At 29.6% G+C, this 14,771-nt stretch overlaps 1 protein-coding gene across 1 annotated transcript in view; it reads right to left on the reverse strand.

Moving 5' to 3' along the window:
* The window catches only part of LOC107453179 (metabotropic glutamate receptor 6-like), a 76,730-nt gene extending 62,868 nt beyond the window's left edge, over positions 1 to 13,862 (reverse strand). Inside the window, exon 1 of the mRNA XM_016069888.3 lies at positions 13,226 to 13,862. Within this exon, the coding sequence (XP_015925374.2) occupies positions 13,226 to 13,730 (505 nt within the window). The 5' untranslated portion in view covers positions 13,731 to 13,862. The remainder of the gene's footprint in view (positions 1 to 13,225) is intronic.
* Between the last annotated feature and the right edge of the window lie 909 nt (positions 13,863 to 14,771).

Consider the following 14,771-nt stretch of genomic DNA (forward strand, 5'->3'; position numbering starts at 1 on the left):
AGATTTGTAAAAGAATAAAAAATTTACCAAGAATTGTTGTTTGCTAAATGTTTGGAAAGCGATACCAAAGGTGAAACACTATTGACTGAATTAAAAGCTATATCCTTGACTAATATCATCTCTATAACTACTGACGGTGCTCCGCCAATGGTAGGAAGGTACCGAGATTTTCTGGCTAACTTAAAACAAGCTGTAGCGAATGAATTTTCAGTACATTTGCCAAACGTAACGAAACTAATTTGAAACTACACGATGAATAATTAAATTTAATCAAAACTAAAATCGTAAAACTGCGTTTGTTGCAAAACTTTTTCTGTATAAGCAAAACTTGGGAAGAGGATATTGTTCTCTCAGTTTCAGTGCCGCAATGAACCTCATCACAAAAAAATAATAATAATCTATACATAATAATAAAAGCGGCTGTGTGTGTGTGTGTGTCTGTAATCACAATATATCGCCCCAGAAGCCTCGCCCGGGCACGAAACTCGGCCCATAATTGTGTTTTGACATAATGAAGAAGTATTTTTTTTCTTTTTCAAAAATTTGGATTAGTTTTTTAGTTATCAGTCATTTTGTAAGAAAATCTATGCTTTTTCGTCTTCAAAGAGCCATATTCAAAAAACTATTAAAAAATGCATATACTTTTCTCCACTCTTATAAATGTATGCTAATGCGAACCTTACAATTGAAATATTAATTTTCGACAACTTAAACCAATAATATACGAAGGAATTAATAATTTAATTGTAAGGTTCGCATTAGTTTACATTTATCAAAGTGGAGAAAAGTTTAACTTTTGTATTAAAAATGTGGCAACATATTCGATACGTAAATAGAACGCTTCGCTTTGATATATTTGTCGCTGTTCATAATTGTTATAATAAGTTTTTCTTCTTCTTTCCACGCTCTATTTTTTTTTTTTAAAGCGAAGACGATAATTTTTATAGCGATATTGTAGTACTTTGTACAACTAAAAATTCTTTTCACAACACTTTAAAAATATTTACTTTATTTTCTTTATATATACAGAGAACAGTCGGCAAAGAATTCGATTAGGTTGAAAAACATTTCGCTAAAAAGGAACGAATTCCAAAAGAAAAAATAAACAACTTAAAGAATAAAAATGCTGATGCCAGCCAATTTTTTGAAAGTTAACTTAGAAATAACAAACCAAACGATGTTAAATAACAAACCAAACGATGTTAACAAAATGACGTAGAAAGCGCAACTAGATCAAAATTATACAAGCACAACTAGATCAAATTATAATACCTGAGTGCTTGACGTAACAGATATAGAAATAGAATTTGATACCATAAAAAATTATATAGAAATAGAAATTGATACCATAAAAAATTTATTCGTTTTCGTGTTCTTTTCATGTATTTAGCATTTTAGTTTTTTTTTTTTTTTTAAGCGTTGTAGCTATATAATTTCAAACATCCTCAAGAGCTATAACACATCTGCAGCAGAACTGGATATGAAGACAAAATTGCAGGACAGGAACACTTTAATTGTCCACTAATCTTCAGATTTCCTGCTACGTTTCAAAAAACTTTATTTGTGAAAACCTTCAGCGTGGCGGACAGCTGGCCGCCTTAGGCGGCTAGTTATAAATAAATGATTGATAAAAAAACATACATACACTAATAAAATCTCATCACGTTCATCCAAGTCATTAAATTTTTTATTTTATTTTAAACAAAAGATATAATTTCAATAAATAGTTCGTCAACAAAATGTTTTTTTTTCTTAATTCATAATTTTTATACCGTACATATATGCTGTTTTTCACTTGGGGGCCCATGGGCAAGTTTTGACTATAAAAAGGGAACCATTGGTCAAAAGAGTTTGGGAACCACTGCTGTAAATAGTAATGTCTTCTGAGAATTGTTGGGGTAAAAAGAAAAATCACAGCATATCTAGGTACGCTAACAGCGTCTGATCAGTTAAAAGAATTTTTTTTTTGAGTTTGGGGCAATTTATATCTAACAAGTGACAGAGGCTTTGCATTCATAAAAAAGAAATCTGGTAGAATTTTTACATGGCAGAATTTTTGGTATCTAACGAATAAGGCTGAATAGAAGCTAGCAGCAGATATAAAAAAAAGGTGTGGAAAAAAAGTGTTCTAGCCAGTGAAGTAATTGGCTTTAAATATCAGTTGAAAGAGCCGCAGTGGCTCAGGGAATAGTACACTTGCCTCTCATTGAAGTGACTCAGGTTCGAATCCCCACTTTGGCAGGTCTATACCAATTCTGCTGATGATAGTGCTGACGTAAAATAAGCGCTGTAGTAATCTTACTTAATAAATTGTTTATCTTACAATTAAAAATTTTTTAGGTTATTATTAAGGAAAAAAATCATTTGTACAAAAAGTTATGTTTTACATAGAATTATCTATAGATAAATAAATTTCATAATTGTGGGTGAAAACATTTTTCAATTCGCTAAAAATGTCCTCGAGATATAACAATATACATAAAAAACATAATTAGCATTAAGGGGTTCAAACTTTGGACCACTCTCCTGCTCTAACTATTTGGGCCATGTTTCCCAAATTGCAACTGCCCCCTATATTTGGGAGGTTAAAAATTCGGGTCCGTCAAAAAAAAAAAAAGAAAAAAAAAGGCATGCTTATTCAGAAAAAGTGCGTTTTTGTGCTTGATTTCGTAATTCAACGTATCGTATGCACCAATTAATAATCATATTTGAGGTCACCCCCTCAAACTACTAGGATTGAGTCCTAGAACGTGTAAATCAAAGAGATCTGCATTGTGCATTATGGTGCATTGTACATAAAGTATAATACTCAAAACCATAATTTCCGGCTAACTGTTACCATGTGAACGAAAAAATTACAAAATAAATAGTTTAAATACTGTATATTTTGGTTCGAGGGCCAGGAAAGCCTGGTTGGTAGGGCATAGGGCACATGACCAAAAGGTCATGAGTTCGATCCCCATCGGCAGAAAATTCCCCTTGCAGTACATCGCGACGAGGTGCACGTTAAACCTTTTGGTTCACAAAGTCCTCCATATATGAATGATGAATGATGTATGTCCATCATGTATGAATGGGTTCACTCTATGAACGGGCTGCGACGTGCGTGTGGCTGAAGACGTATTCTTGGACATAGAGGGCGCCACATAAGTACAAGTAAGTTACCTTCGGCCTTAACTTCGCTTGATTTCTCCAAGCAAGTTTCATGGTACTTGGCGAGAATTAGAAACAGCAACATATTATGATTCTATTAATCTGTATTAGGTTTTTTTTTTTCATTTTTATTTTTGTAAACCAGAAAAAGTCATTACCTACAGTACAGTAATTTCATCCAATGTTTTTCTTCGTGCAATTAAATTTTAAGGAGAAAAATCAAATCAACAATAAAAATAGAAACCTTTCTGTTCTATTTTTGTAACTTTACATCCACGTAAATATTTAAAGAACACATATATTGCGATAGTACCATGACATATATTGCGATAATGTCTTAGTATACCTGACCCTTCCCGAAGGATATACGGATTGCATTTATTATATCCAATTACAAATAATAACATGACATAGAGGATGGCAACGATACAACCTTGGTTACGGATGTTGAAAGCAAGGTTTCTAAAATTGCTGAATTGATAAAACATTTGTTACGGTAGAAATTTAATAAGATATCAAAATAGTTTTTAATAAAAATATGTATAATTTTTAAGTTAATATTTAAAACATTTCTTCGAAATAATCCATTGAAGTTTTGAAATATTTTTGTATTCAAATTAATATTATTTTTCTTTATGGTGGCGTGACATCTTAAGCAAGTTACTGAATAATTTTAAAACACTATGAATTATCAGAATATTTTAACGTTGTTTAGAAAGAATGCAAACAGGGAGAAAAAATGTTTTTAAGGAGGTTAAGATAGTACGCAACAACCAGTAATAATTAATTTCTGTAAGAACCTAAACGGAATTCCTCGAACAAAACATTCTAAAAATTAAGTATTCTGCTGCGGGGACTTGTAAAGTATATCATTTGTTTGTTTTTTCTTTCTTCATATAAAATTTTGTACTTTATTGGTGGAAAAAAAAGCAATCATTAAGGAAATTTAAAAGTAACTATGTCCTACTGTTGGCAGTATTAAATAAATATTGTGTGCTTAGATTAGTCTTTTTAAAAGAAACTTTAAATTCAAGTTGATGGAGTTTACATTTTATAAATTATTTAATTGCATAAATATAAATCTTTAATAAAATTATGAGTATCAAATTTTATAATGTAAAAAAATAATTTTCAATTAGCCTATATAAAGTTTTTAAAATAATACTGTTTAAAACTCTATTTTAATTTCATCTTTGCAAAGAAATGAAGATACATATCTGTTTTTAACATTGTAAAAAAATAGAAAATGGTAAGATTTAATTATAGCTTAAAAAGTCTTCTTTTTTTCAATTTAATTAAAAATGGATTGTCTCAATTTCTCAAATGTTAACACTGCAAAAAAATTAAAAACAATTGAATGAGTTTTTATAATTCAATTTAATCACGGCAATTATGCGATATTTTTATATTCCTTCAACAAACCTGGAAAGGAAAACGGAAATAAATAAATCTGTACGACAAAACAAATAAATCAGAAATAGTGAATATATTTTTTTCATCACTGGATGTCCAAGAGGTCGTAAGTTCTAACTCCACCGACCAAAAATTCCCCGTTTAGTAAATGGTGACTGGTTTCACGTTAAAGCTGTCGGGTCACAAAGCTCTCACATTTGTTAAGGTTGAGTGAATATTAGATTTTTCGTTTTTGCCAAACCTGTGCTGCAAATAGTACATATTTTTTTATAGTATTTTGTATTTCGAAGCCTTAAAAATATCTTTTCAATTTGAATGTTTCGCATTGTTACTAATATTAATATTTTAAAATTCTTTCCCGTTTATTAATTGAGATAACTGATTTTCATAATAATATTTCGCAAATTGTTTCCGTTTCTACTAAGCACTATTATGATTATCCAAAACTCTTAAAGCATATGTTTACATTTGATCAAAATCTGCTTACGAGAGTTCTCTCTGCCCCAAGTACAATCAGAATTTTACAACTATGAATATATTTACTTTAATTTTATCAATGCTAATGGAATTATTAAGGTTTAATTAGTTTGTTGAAACTAATTTAGATTTTTTTTTTTATTTACATCCTCCCTCGTGACATTAACATCTGAAATTAAAATGCCTCGATTGAAAATACTGAAAGAACCAGTTAACATAATGATTTATATGCGTCTGCCAGCAAAATGCATTTCATTTATACATGAAAAAATGCAATCGGATTCGATTGTTAAACTAAGTGAAAACTTCCGAAGAATGTTTCTTGGTTCCTGTCAGGCTTCATTAGAGATATTTCCAGTTTCAATTAATTTTGTCTACTTTTCTATCACGACAACTCTTCTATCGATTTATGGTAATACTTTTAATTAAATACCATTTTCCCTTATGTAGCTAGATTTGTGCTAATTGAATGAAAACGCATTCTTCAGTCTCGCTTTATTAGGTTCTTAACCATACGAGCAAAGCTCAACTTCCCTAAAAATGTTTTTCGTAGGAAAATTAAAGTAAATAATTTCAATCGTAAAATGTTTGATTTCTAACAATCATTTCAAAATGCTAAACATTTTTCTTCTTAAATAATTTTAATAGAATTTTGCTTTAAGAAATACGAGATTAGACATCTAGACCTTAAGACATCTAAAACTGTAAGTGTTCCAAAATGTTTGTAGCAGCGAAACCTTCAAAATCTTTTGGCTTAGTTTTGGCAGATCATTCTTTTTAGAATAAACAAACGAGATAAATAAGAAGTAGTAAACAAAGGAGGCTGGTTATGGACAGGCTATGTGTTGAAATTTCGAAGAGAGAATTTGACACATGTCTCGCTCTCTTTTGGTTCCTAATGGCAGAAGAAAAATAGGTAGGTTAGAAATAACACAGCAAATTCACTATGATGTAAAAATGAAATGGTTTATTTTAACGTATTAGAAGAAGGCAGAGATCAATGAGCACAAAGGACTAGAGTAAAAAAGACTAGAAGCCTAAAGCCCTAAGCTGCATAAAGAACCTAAAGTGGTTTTTACTTATGGCATGCTATTAATTTTCGTCAAATTATTAGTGTGCACAGAAATTGTAATGTCACCGCAGCGCCGAATTTTCTACGATTTTTTGACTAGAAATTCTTTTTCACGAAAGGTTTAGACCAATAGGAGGTTAGGCAAAAAAGTTCGTCATTTAAAACAGATGCAATCGTAGCTGAGGTGTTTTACAGGTTTTATATTTACTCATTTACTTTTATTTAATGTTACAATGCATTTTCATAATTTCTTTTCGTTTTGAAGGATATTTCTCAGGAAAAATTCAATAATTTCTAGAATTCAGTACTTTTTGGAAACTTTAAATGCTCAGTATAGTTCAAAAGTCAATTTCATAATTTATTTCATTTTTTGAAAATTCTTAACTAATTTACACAGTTCAATTTTACCAAAACAGAAAATATCAGGAGATATTTATCAACTTAAAGATATCGAAACTGCACGACATAGTTTTACAAAGCTCTTCAGTAATAATAAAATTAATTTCAAAATGTGTGCCGCTTTTACTCAGAGTAAAACAACAACAGCGTTTTGATAATTGAGAATCGGCTGTTACGGTAACAAAAAGTGCTCCCAGTTGATATCTCAACCTCCATATTCTCCAGATATAGCCCCTACTGAAATTTATCAGTTCTTAAGTTTAAATCAGATACCCAAGGAAAATATTCGAAACAAATGACGAAATGATACAAAAAAATTAGCAATTTTTTGCTGATCGGTCGACAATTCATTTTATAAAATTCAAGTGGGCTTTTCGAAGACATGTATGAATTTTAAAATGTACGATATGCTGATGAATAATACCAATTTTTAAATAAGAATAGTTTTTCTTTATAGTGACTAGTCTTGGGACTTCTCGACCGATGCGAAGTATTGCCTTCTCAACCACAAAAGAGAGTCACACTGTGTAATCTGAGCGATTTTGCGGTGTGAACAACATCTATCATATGTAACATCAAAATTCAGCTGTTGATATAAATTAATTTAAATCAAGAAAATCGATTTTCTTTTAAGTAAGGATATTTTAAGTAAGTCACTAAATTTAATGAACCCAGAAACTGTCATCCATAGCGTGTAGTTAATTACTCTATTAAAACTAATACTAGATCAGTTAGCTGTAATCTGGAACTTTGCAGAAAATAAAATTAAGCTAATTTGAACAGAGAAGATAATACTCATTAATTAGGTAAGAATGAAGCAGATTTTTCTCAATAGTAAAGAATACGCTAAACGCTAGCGTCTAATATTCTTTGTTCCTAAGGGAAGGTAACTGCATAAACATAAAAGTTAATTCTCGGATTTCTAAATTCGAATGAGAAAAAAAACCCGTACTTCCAAAAGAAATCGTATTATTTTCTTGGGGGTTGTATAACATTTGTTTGGAGAAATAATCACGTTTTGCGTTTAGTCCGTCATGTTATTGAAATATTTTTAAATGTAATTTTAAGTATGGAAAAATTTTATGAATAAATTAAAAAGTCATACTTATACGGAATAACACTCTTTATTTACAGTAATTTGTTATTTTATTATGCTAAAAAATCACACTTAGAAGAAATATGTTAGGTTGGTAAGAAAAAAAAAACTCCAACATTTTATATTGCTTGCTGACGTGAGACGAAAAAATTTTTTTAAATTAAACCTTTCCCGACAATCTGAAAAAAATCCAATTTTAATCATAATTGAACAAAAATATTAAAACTATATTTAAGGGCTTCAAAAAAATTTATCTAAACTTGTTTTCTGGAAGCCTGGCAAATTAAAAGTTATGATTAATTGTTAGGTTATGAAACCACAGGAGCGCACTTAAATAAACTATACAGCTAATATCTTAGCTGTATAGTATATTTATTTTTAGAAGATGCGATAATGTAAAATTAGCTGAACAACCGTTGTTTGTATGCGGTTAAAAAAAACGTATTAATTAACTCAACCCAATGAATCGGAATTAATTAAAACCAAGCAATCATGCATAAAACTGAAAAGCATATACTGACATAAGCAAAAAAATGAAAAATAGTTTTATTTTTATTACTATTTTTTGCTTTTCTTCTCGGTGATTAAACATTATATCGGAACAAGCAAATCAAGTTTTTAGAAGTTAAACTCAGAAATAAAAAAGTTTAAGTGCACTCCAACTAATTTAGGAGATTTAGCTTGAAAGGGAAATGAATTTGCCAGCGAAAATTTTGCTATTGAGCGTTATTAACAAGGAACAGTAATAATTTACTACACTCAAACAATTGCAATTAGCACAAATTACACAACTTTAGCTATCTCATTTTATTTCATTTGCCGTTTTTTGGGTTATTTATTAATTTATTTACATGCATATACGGATAATTCAAAGAACGTCTTATAAATTCAAGACAGTACAAGGCACATCAAATAGTACAATATAAAAAAAAGAAACAGGTGGTAACATCCAGGGCTACGGTTGGATTCGAACCACTTGCTTCAGAGTTTCTGGTGGGTAATAATGCTTAGACATCCCAAAGAAACAACCATTATTCAAGTTGTTAACATAAATTTACTAAACGATATAATATAAATTAAATAAATACTTATAGTTCAAAAACATAATTTTAAGCAGAATGAACCATATAACTTTAAAAATAATAATTTAGCGACATTGCATCAATAAACCTACTATGTTTATTTTATTCAGGCTTTTTTTGCACTCCTGTGCCACAGGAGCGCATAAAAATACAAATAGAGATACAGATCAAATACCAAAAGTATTCTGATTCTGATCATTTCTAGAATAACAATATTTATGATGTTTTTTTTAATTTTTGAAGTTCTGTTGCTGCTTTTTTTGTATCAACGTTAAATATGTACGCAAAATTTTTATCAATCCCATAATTTTTTTTCGAGTCTAGAACCAAAGTATTTCTTTACAAATGCATAAAATGCATACATTAAAAAAAATTGTTACTGCTCATTGCAAATACAGGTACACTGCACAAAATAAATAAATGAATAAAATGAATCACTTCGAATAACTGTTGATCTAATGTTTGCATTTTCACGTATTATGACTTAATCATGATGGTTTAGAGGAGTGACCTCAAATATGCAAATTAGTTAGACCAGATAATACTTTAAGTTAAAAAATCAGACACACAAGTGTACTTTCTCTAAATAAACATACCTTTTTTTAAAAATATAATTTGAATAATTCTTGACTCCCAAAAGATAAGGAGTAGTAGCAATCTAAGAAATATGGTTCTAATGGTTTGGTCAGGAGAGTGCGGTAGACCCCCTTAATATTGATTTTCTTTTTACGTATTTCACCATAGCTTGATAACTGCTTAAGCGAATATCACAAGATATGATGTCATAAAAGCTGTTGTCGCCGTCCCTTATTTGTAATTGTTTGCGGAAAATTCCCACTCTTTCTACACCGCCTTAAATAATGACTAAGTTAAATAAAAATTAAAAGACTTAAATATATATTAATTAAAAATCATAAATTTCAAATACAATATTTCATAGTGACCATGTCACTACGATCTGTAATAATTATTTATTATATATTATAATTTTATTTAATTAAGGTGAAAAATTAATTTGAATTGCATTATACGCAATTTTTACATCCATTTAAAGAATGAAATTTTATATGGCAAAATGCAAATTTTAATATTCAATATCTCTGGAACTATTCGTCCGAATTCATTTAAAATTTGCAATTGATCTTAATAAATGACATTCTTTTTATTTATGTTTAATTTTGTATACCCTACAATCCAAAAACTTTGCAACTGTTATTAATTAAAATTATTAAAAAATAATAATTGATATTTGAAAATTATTTTTTGCGTGGAATTTTCCTTGGTTAAACAAATTTTATGATTCCGTGAAAATTTTTCAATTCACGTTAAAAGTTCACGAGATATGGCGCAAAGAGTGAAATTAGCATTAAAAGGTTTAAACTTTCGACCGCTCTCCTATCTTTTGCTATTGGGGACAAATTTACCACATTGCAACTATCCCCTACTCTTTGAGGATCAGAATTTGAAATCGATCAAACAGTACAGAAAAATACACACAAAAAAGTAAAAAACTATAAGCAAAACTAGGCATATACAGAGAAAGTGCGTTTTTTGTAAGATTTCATAACTTAAAATATCGTCTACTCTATCGATTTAGCTCATTACAGGCCACCCCCTCGAACCAAGTGCATGAAAATGTGATCATTTAATCAAAATTTATTCAGAAATATAAATTTCTTTGCGCACTACGCCACAATGGGTATCTTATAACATGACCACAGAGTTAATGTGAGGAATAAAAGCCTTTTAAAATTAGGTAGGTAGGTATATCAGTTAAGTCACATTAGAGCTGCACAATGGACTATTGGTGATGATCTGGAAAGCATCACTGAAGGAGATCCGAAGACATGCCATCGTAATTTTGATCCTCTGCAGGGAGGATATCTGCCCTGCTTTGGTAGTCCGACGATCTGCGTGCGAAGTTGAGCACTTTGTGGTAGAACAGTTTACGAGGACCGATACCACGCACCCTCGTCCCTACTCAGACTGATCAAAGTGCCACCCACCGTGTTTGAGTGCAAAGGTTTAGAATAAAAAATATTTCGATTGATAAGTTAATTTAGATTTTTTAGTTGTTATAAATAAAAATGTTTTTGCTGTTACGTTTAAATTTCTTTTACCCAGATTTTTAATAAGATATGCTACATAGTTTATACATATTTTAATAGAGTTATTTGATTTTAATAACCGACTAATCTAAGCACTGTAAATAGTATGATCCCAAGAAATAATCCTAAGAAACTGAAGCGGAAAGATACAAAAAAAAACGTCATATAAAAACTTCATTTAAAAAAAAAAATTATAAAAGTAGAAAAAAGTCAATAAATGTTAAGTGCTCAAAAATAGGACCTCATTCTTATGACAGAACATACATAGAAACAGAAATCAAAGGAAATTTGAAAGAGTAAACGTAAATTTGCCAACTAATCAAATGTAAAACATATAAACTGTTTAAATAGAGAGTGAAACAGAGAGCATAATATAAAATTAAGTAGTAAACAAAAAAAAAGGAAAAATAAATAAGGGCAAGAAACAAACTAGAAAAACCACTGTGGCCAAATGCGAAACAGAAACGTAAAGTTTCTAACAGAAAATCTAAAATATACTACAATAGAAACAAATCAATCAATAACAGAATCAAATATTAAAATTGAAAATATACTGCGAATACACTGCCATAAAAGTGAAAAACAAACTTAGAAAAACGCCAGTGGCCGCGATATGGAAATCAGGCCGTGTTTTGAACAAGCGGGGAGAAACTCATTTTATCAACAAAAGAATCATCCTTCATATGACTGAAACAGAGATTTTAGGGCATCAAAATATGATCCGATGTGACAGGGGTGAAAATAATTTTAACATTATCGAAATTAAATTTGTGCCAAAGATTCCTAACGAAATGCGGCAATACATGATGTGCCAAATTCTTGACGATGTTTAAAGACCTATATTGACGGAACATGATCGGTATGTTCATCATCAAGCATTTAATCACATGATTATTTCCTTTATGGAGACGTTTTGATAACGCATTTCTATAGATCAGGGGTTTCCAACTTACATGAGGTCGGAGGCCACAATTAAAAACAAAAATCAAATGGCGGGCCGCAACTTTATCAAAATTTCATGTAGGACTCTTTTATGTTTGAAGGAACATTAAATATTACTGTCAGATTTTTATCAAGTTGTACAAAACAAAAGTATTGAATTACAAATTAAAATAAGTAGATTTTTAAAAATATTTAATTGTTATTAATAAGATTTAAAAAAATATTAAATAAATAATAAAAATTCGGGCTACAATAACTTTGATGTGCACCTATGTATTAAACAATTAATGTGCAACAGATATCTAATTGTTAAGATATCAAACTTTGAAAAGGTTGGTATTAAAACTTACAAAGTAGCACACACAATATTCAATGAGAAAATTGAGGTTTGTCTGCTGCAACCAAAAGAGACTAGATATTTAAATTAAAAATTTACAAATGTGTGTGTAAATATTTTCATCCAAAATTAGTGATTTCAATAAGTTAAATCGGAGAACTTCTTCGAGAAAATTTCTGATACGCGCATGCTACATTATATTCACAAAATACAAAAAAAAAAAAAAAAAAAAAAAAAAAANAAAAAAAAAAAAAAAAAAAAAAAAAAAAAAAAAAAAAAAAAAAAAAAAAAAAAAAGAGCAACATACACGATTATTGAATAAATATTTTCTTGGATGCAAAACTTGAGAAATAAATTTATTTGCACCGTTAGTATGTTAAATTTCACAAAAACGAAGAAATTAGGTTTTTATTAACGAGAAAGGCATTGTAAACCCATATAGATTTTTCACGAAGATTGTCAGCAAAAAAGTGACAACTAATATATTTTAGTTTGCGGGCCACGAAAAAAGGCTTCGCGGGCCGGATGCAGTCCCCGGGCCGCCATTTGGAAACCCCTGCTATAGATTTAAGTAATAAACAATCATCTTTAATTAAAATAAAAAAACATTGATTATTTACTAAAACTCAAATTTAGTGATGTTAGTCAATATAGTCTATCACGTGTTAGTTACTATCAATAAATTATTTAGCGAAATTTTTTGCGCTGAATATTACTAAGTATGCAAGTTAATATTTAGTAATAATGTTTATTTTAATGAGCCGAACTTCTGAAAACGTGTTTTGCTCAATCTAATAATGAAAAATCACTGGTAAGAGCAACAAATAATACAAAAAGGTTAATTTTGTCTTTATATGCCTTTCCCTTTAATGCATCACTGTGTAATGTGAGTTAATATTGATTCATTAATTCTTGACTTTATTCTTCCCTTACGAATATTCGGATATTAAATGTATATCCGCGAAATATTCATGTAATAATAAACGTTGCTTTGCAATCAAATCACTCGAATTATTCAAAACGTTTGCTATTAAATCTGAAAAATGCAGCTTCAAACTCCATACAATTTCAAATGACTAAGTTAAATAAAGTTCCGTTTTGTTTAATTTTTCAACTTTCATTGCAATAATAAACACAAACACTTACCCTTTATAAAATCAACAGCTTGTTCTAATCCATAAGTGTCCTTATCACAATCGTCTAATACATAAGCACCCAGTTTTATACCAGGTAAAAAATCTTTTTTATTATTTATCCAATCCATCGTATACAACATGCATTCCAAAGCTTGTATACCTCCTTGGGGCATTATTGGCCCGCATATTCTATGATCTTCTCTCTCATGTATCATCATGAGACCACCAAGGATTATATCTCCCTCTATTTCGGCCACTCTCTTTATTGGCCAAGTATGGTTAAAATCGACAGTGACTCTCCTTTTTCGAAACAAACTCAAAGCATCTCTGAGTATTTGAGAATGTCTTTTTTCGCCAAACCATTCATGCTCTTTCATGTACTTCAAACCATTTTGATTTATTCTATTTCCGTGTTCTCGATATAAAGATCGTCTGTTGCTGATTCTATAAGCATCATTGATATTGAGCAATAGTAAAAATACCATGGTCATCGAGATGTTCGAAAATAACCCCATCACTGTAAAATAAATAAAATTTGATAGATTCCATAAACGGTTAGCCGCAAAAGATGTCGAAAAACTCGTCACCACGTGGTTCACATGTCCCCTGCGAAGTATGGAAGAAGCGAAAACGACATATGAATTTCGAAGAATATTACATTCCATTGAACCGCCCTTTTAGGGCAAGTCGAGCGCCCTCTCATGTCATGCGCTCTAAGGCAAACTGAATTTACGTATCAAAGCTGAGGAAGATATCGACTCGTGTACTTCTTATTAAGAATCGTGGTTAATAACAGAAATTTATTTAAGTGTTTTTAATTCTCTTATTAGTAGTTAAATATAACTAGCTCTATTTTCAGTAAATGAACATATTTAAACTATTATTATCTTACTCGATTTGCCACATCATTAAAAATATACGGTTAGAAAAAAATAGTGTTAGATTAAAGCTTACTTAAAATGTTAAAAATAACTAAAAGTAAAAACAATATTTCAATTAAAATATTAATAATAAATAAAATGTGAAGATTAAATCTTTGAACGAAAAAATAAACGTAATGAATTTTTAAGTAATGAACTTTTTTACTAAATTAACACAAAGAAAAGTAATTTTTGTTTAAAAGCTTAATAATAATTGCTGTTTTATTTAAGATTTAATGTCAGTAGCATTTGCATAAAAATAGAAAAAAATGCTTGAAGAGTTATTACTATACCCTATTTGTTACTTCACAGAAAAATACAGCTAAGAATACAGCTAATGAATTATTGTATAGTTAAAGCTTATATAACATGTTAAAAAGCGAAAAGTAAAATGATTTTTTCTTAATAAAATAATAATAATTAAATGTAATGAGAATTAAGGGCAATTTTCTATGAAATTGATGTAACATAAAGTTAGAGTTATAATAAGAAATAATAACATAAGTTAACATAAATAATAATTTCAATGGTTTTGTGTATTGAAACATTAAAAACTAAAATGTAACCAGTGCTAATGATCGAACAGAATATACCTGAAGTGTTATTACTTTACTATATTTGTCATTTAAATTAAAT

This window comes from Parasteatoda tepidariorum, chromosome 2 (assembly GCF_043381705.1).
Source record: "Parasteatoda tepidariorum isolate YZ-2023 chromosome 2, CAS_Ptep_4.0, whole genome shotgun sequence".
Taxonomy (NCBI): domain Eukaryota; kingdom Metazoa; phylum Arthropoda; class Arachnida; order Araneae; family Theridiidae; genus Parasteatoda; species Parasteatoda tepidariorum.